General features: G+C 38.4%; 1 protein-coding gene across 1 annotated transcript; it reads right to left on the bottom strand.

The window, feature by feature from the left end:
* Nucleotides 1-4,757: 4,757 nt before the first annotated feature.
* On the bottom strand, nt 4,758-5,156 carry LOC145684572 (uncharacterized). Its single transcript, XM_081756965.1, has one exon. It carries the CDS (start codon nt 5,154-5,156, stop codon nt 4,758-4,760), a length of 399 nt encoding a protein of 132 aa, XP_081613091.1.
* Nucleotides 5,157-5,719: the final 563 nt, after the last annotated feature.

Genomic DNA, 5,719 nt, shown 5'->3' with positions numbered 1-5,719 from the left:
AGCCAAGGATGTTATAAATAGAGGATCTGCCTATATGTATCTTCATCCTATTAAATTAATGAAGGCAAGAAACAACCGAGCATCGGTAAGTCTGATTGGCTACTCTCGTTTTCGCCATCGCCTGATTGGCTACTTTCGTTTCCGCCATGATTGTTGGCTCAAAACCTTGCGATCTTATTGGGCGGAGTGGGCAGAGTAGGGGTGGCAAAACTGTGACGTATGGCTTCAAGATTTTGTTGTAAGGGCAGATCCTCTATTTTATAAGATCCTTGATATAGGCGGCCAGGATCTCACATACAGATGAACGCTTTGGCGGTGATTAGGGAGGGCAAAGGGGGGGGGGAGTTGCCCCCACTTTTTAAAGTAACCAATTAATGTATATAGTTTCATTTGGAAATGTAAGCTTTTTGTATGTATTACTGGTTCATAGAAATAAAATGGTGCCATATAACATTCGCCGTTGCGTGAGTACGTGATGGTTGTCCTCCCGTGGAGTTAAGAAAGCTGCAGAAATTGCGTTTTAATTGCCACGGAAAATAACCCAAAAATTAACGTATTGGAACACAACAGTTCCAGCATGCTTTCATTTCTTACAAGGATTCAATATATTAATCAGCCGCTTTGAATTTTAAGATGTTCATGAGCAAGGAATCAAATCTCTTCTTACACTTTAGTTGCTTAAGAGTACAAAGGGCTAGTATCTACTTGCGTTGCTCTTGTCAATTTACTTAATAAAATACGAAATACGATATACGATATTTTAACTGAAAAAGATAGTATGCTATTAGTTATACAACCTTCCGTCAAGTCTTGCTCCCCCACTTTTAACGTCCAATCGCCGCCACTGGATGAACGTATATAACATATAGCTGATGTCTGTAACATACGTATGCAGGGCCGGATTTCCCAATAGGCCCGGTAGGATGCAGCGCCCAATAGGCCCAATAGGCCGGATTTCCCAGGGGGCGCACGGCCGAGAGAAAAAAAATAAAATATATAGAAATAAAAATAAATATCCATAACTTAACATATTTTTTGAATTGATTAAAAAAATCAGGCTAATAAAGCATTTTGATTTTGAAGTTCATTGGAACAAATAATAATTGGTAAAGTTAAACTATTTTTCAACATTATGCATCAACTTCGTTACAACATTGATCTCAAACACGGGAGAACTGGCTGTAATTTTTTAATAAAGGTTTTTAGGAAAGTAACTTTAACCAGACTAGGGGGCGGAAAAAATTATTGAGCCTAGGGGCGCCAGAATGCTAAATCCGGCCCTGTATGTATGCGTTTGTAATATACGGAAGTCTATTAGATGTCACACATCCTGCAGCGGTATGACGTAACATCTAAGTGAGACCAAGGCAGTACGTATTTAGCATATGGATAACCTATGCTGCGTACAAATTTCTGTAGTAAACATATAGCTTCCGTACAACATATCGCTGTGCAGGTAACGGATTCTCCTCAGCGGGAAGGTCATTCCTGTTTATATCTCTGCTCGATTAGTGCTGTTAAAACTATTCGAATAAATGAATGGTTGCAGAAAGGACCTGAGTTACATTTTTCTAAAATTAATCTTATGAACTTTTCCGATTCTCTAGGGGTATTTGCAACTTAGTGTATAGAAAAGGACAACTGTCGAAGGTACTTCCACAGCATTAACGCAACATTTAGCAATGGGTTGAGCGCAAGAAAAGTTCGCAGTCCGGCATTCAAATAGTTTTCCGTTATTCATAATTAATGTAAAATGTTATTTTTATTTTGTTGTCTGGTCTAGTATGGAAAGTGATGCTGCAAAATGAAAATGAGATGAAATTTCTAGTTTTTCGACCCAAAATTATGCCCTATAGACAAATGGAGACGGATGATTAATTGAAGTGAACGATTATGAAACATTTGGTGGAATGAGGATGTGCGATGAAATGAGAGAATCTCGAGATGGGAGAACACCACAGTCATGATGTTGTTAATCATAAATGCAAGTGTTCTGGGATCGAACCAGACACCCATTATATGACAGGTGAACGCTCTAGCACTAAGCCATCACAAGATTATATTACATACTGCTTGGTCAGAAACATGGACATTACACAAAAAAGATGAAAAAAGACTGGAAGCTTCGAAATGTGGGTGTGGGGAAGAATGGAGACAATTAGCTGGGTCGAACAGAAAACGAATGAGAGGGTGTTAGAAATAGTAGGGCAGAAAAGAATAATTTTAGATATAGTTGAAAAGAGGAAGAAGAACTGTTTTGGACATTGGCTAAGGAACTGTATCATGAGAGACATGCTAGAGGGTATAGTGGCAGGAAAAAGAGGGAGAGGGGGAAGGAGGCTCCAATTAATGGACGATATCAAAACAGAAAAATTGTACGTGATGACGAAGAGGTTAGCGGAAGACCGTCCAGCATGGAAATTTTTCGCTGCGGCAAGAGACCTGCCAATAATGGCAGAATACCCATGATAATAATGATGAACCGAACCAAGTACCCACCGGTGAATTTTAGGGCGCAGTTTGCGACCAAGAGATTTTTGCGAGTGGACAACAAAACTTTTTATTAAAAATGGCACAATTCAACTTTAATTACACCATAACGATAATTTTAAGGACGGATAAAGGTCCGAAATTAAAAATTTAAAAAAAAAAAAATTCTAAGCAAATTATTTTTCCATGACCAACTTCTGTCTCGTCCACTATTCTTTTGGGATGGGGGAGAAAAATACACCTTCGCTCCCAAACTCATATAACTTCTCCAGTCTTGTTCCTAGAGACTATCATATCTTCCCAAAGCCAAAGAATCCTATTCATGGCATGCGACTTCAGAATTTAGACAAGATAATACGTGCTGTAGATCCAATAGATAAAAGTTTTCGCAAGAGTTGTTTGAACATGACTTGAAAAGCTCAATTTTTCGCTGGAGAAGTGCATACAGTTTAGCAGAAGCTTCAATTTAACAATTAAATGTTTTATGGAGCTACGAAAACTTCGGAAACGTCTCTCGTATTTGATAACATGTAAATGTGAAAAGTGTGTAATAAGATCATTAATACTCGTATATCGATGTACATTAATTATCAAGTAGAAATGTGAACTGGTCGAGTTAAACGTTTAATTCATATTTGAGCGGTTCGGGCAAACACAATGATAAGCACCGCTTCCTTTGAAATTGAGTTATTAAATGGAATAAGTTGGGATTGATCCATAGAACAATATGTAGGTAATTTCTGAAATGTACTTACAGATGGCAGGAGAGGCTTGATGGTAGGAATTGCATTCAATTGCGTGGGAAGTTTACTTGAATATGACATACCATTAAGTTTCCCAGTAGTCGCTCAATTTTTGTAAGTTCTGTAATAACATTGATCAATTTTTAGCATGTCATTAATACTGTATATTAAGGCTTTAGCTCCTATTGCTATTGTTTATTGAGTTAAATTATCCGCGGAGATTGCTTCCATAGAGAAACGAACACAGGACCACGAATATCAAAAGAATGTGCGTTGATCATTCACCTGTCAGCTATCTCTATTTCAATAGTGGAATTGGACCAACATGGTATACGGTTAATTAAAATGCTATAACCATGACAGCTGTAAAAAATTGAAATAACTACTATAAAACGCAGACATATTGAAGCAATACCCAAGTGCATATTTATTCATAATTGAGGCGGGACTTATACAGGGTGTTACAAAAAATGTGTCACAAAATTTTAGGAACAGATTCTTAATATCAAAATAAAAAAGTTCATATGGACCTGTGCTCAAAAGTGGATAGTTTCCCAGTTATAGGATGCCGAAAACGTGAAACAAGTAAACTTTAAACGTTTATAGCTCCACTACTATAGGGTAAGAAAGTACAATTTCGAACACTTTAGAAACTTTTTTTTTATTATTTTTGGACAAACTAGACGTAATAACAGGACAATTTTTGGTAAATACAAAGTTTGTAATCTATGTGTTGCGTTACAGAAATATTAAGAAAAAAGCTATGTTTCAATGTCCATAAACATATTTTTTTTTTGTTAGCACAGAAACGTTGAGATTTGTACCACATCAGGTACAATTTCGAAGACTGGTAGGTACAATTTCGATCACATACATTTTTCACAAGTAAATTGTTTCTTATCTTGTGCACCTACACACAATTCATGATACCACACTTGGCAAGACTGGCATCGTATCCAGTCGCCTTTCACTGTAATACCTCAACTGGCAAAAGCCATATATGTTCTCATTTGTTGGAGTTGATGCCCTGCTTCTTTGCGGCTGTCTTGCAACTTGAAACTTCTTCCTTGGAGTAGGCAGGTTAACAATGCAGAATTTCTTAGCCTGTACTTCAACAATGTGAGTGTTGCTTGTAAGATGGAGCGAGGTTAGGAGTTTTCTTTTACGTGTAGGTTTCTTTTAAGGAGTTTTGAGGATGTTACGAACCAAAGCATTTTCCGGAGAATCGGAGGGTTTTGGTGTAGGTAAGAGAATGGTAGGTTTGTCTTCGTCTTGTGGCATAGAAGAACCTGAGGTATTTGGTGTAGGTGAGATAGTAGTGGGTCTATCTTGATTTTGTGATGTAGATGAACCATCAATTTTCGATGCTCCTGGTGCACAAATGTCATTAGTTTCAGTGTTGTTCCTAGAGTGATTTTTTTCTTCCGAAGACGATACGAACAGGAAGGAAGGAGCAAATTTGGACTTTGGAACAATGTCGTCCGACAAGAGCATGATTCCAGTACACGCAAAACCCTTTATGGCCTAGCCAACAGAAACTGCCTCGTTCCAAGCCTCGCAAAAGAGAGGATTAAATCTAAGCTTCGACAGACCCTCGTTGGGATGGTGATGTTGCCAGTTTGTTGCTTTTTTGTGGTAGTGTGTCTTCAGAGACTTGAATAAAGTTCTATCTAAAGGTTGAAGAACGTGCGTACTATGAGGTGGTAAACCCACGAGCTCAAACTCAGTCTCCTGGCAGAATTTCAAGGCATTGAAATTGGTGTGGCTTCGATGATTGTCCAGTATAAGCAAAACTTTACCAGGAGTTTTGTATGTACAAAAATGTTCCAACCACCTAAGGAAAAGCCTTTTGTTGATATAACCAGACTCGCTCAACTCCACAATTGTGCAAGGTGGCAAACCATCATTGAATTCCGGGCGCATTTTGACACCTTTGAAAATGATCATCGGTGGAATGTAAGAGCCAGAAGCATTGCAACAAGCAACGACTGTCACGTCTTTTTAAACGTTGGTTAGTGACACGATCTCACGCTTTCCTTTTTGACTTACTATTTTCATGGGTCTGTTATCCAAGGGAATCCCTGTCTCATCCATGTTGTATATGCATTGAGGTTTATCAAACAAACTAAAGTCATCCATTACACCTTTCAGAATTCTAAAGTAGTTTCTCACTTCTTCTTCATTCATACCTGAAGCTCTAGCTCTCGATAGTCCTTCTGGTTACCTCAAACTTATGTTTGGGTGCTTTTCATAAAGGCTTTGAACCAGTCATCACCAGCTATCTTCACATCTGGATTCCATGGCTGCCGAACTCCACAGGCCACATCCACATCAAAAGCAGCACGTTTTACTTGCAAGGGTGTACGTCCTAATCCTCTGTTCTCGAAATACACTTACCTATTCACCAAAGCCTTCTCTGTTCCTTCTGATAGTACTGAGGGATGTCCAATTTTTCCTGTTATCGGTGGAGTAAGTCCAATATGCCT

Source organism: Thermobia domestica, chromosome 5 (assembly GCF_964235325.1).
Source record: "Thermobia domestica chromosome 5, izTheDome1.hap1.1, whole genome shotgun sequence".
In the NCBI taxonomy this organism is placed as follows: domain Eukaryota; kingdom Metazoa; phylum Arthropoda; class Insecta; order Zygentoma; family Lepismatidae; genus Thermobia; species Thermobia domestica.
Note: the sequence above shows the minus strand (reverse complement) of the source record. Positions and strands in the feature narration are given on the sequence as shown.

Excerpts from the sequence above, each read along its gene's own strand:
- LOC145684572 (XM_081756965.1), bottom strand. The coding sequence starts at position 5,156 with ATGCGCCCGGAATTCAATGATGGTTTGCCACCTTGCACAATTGTGGAG.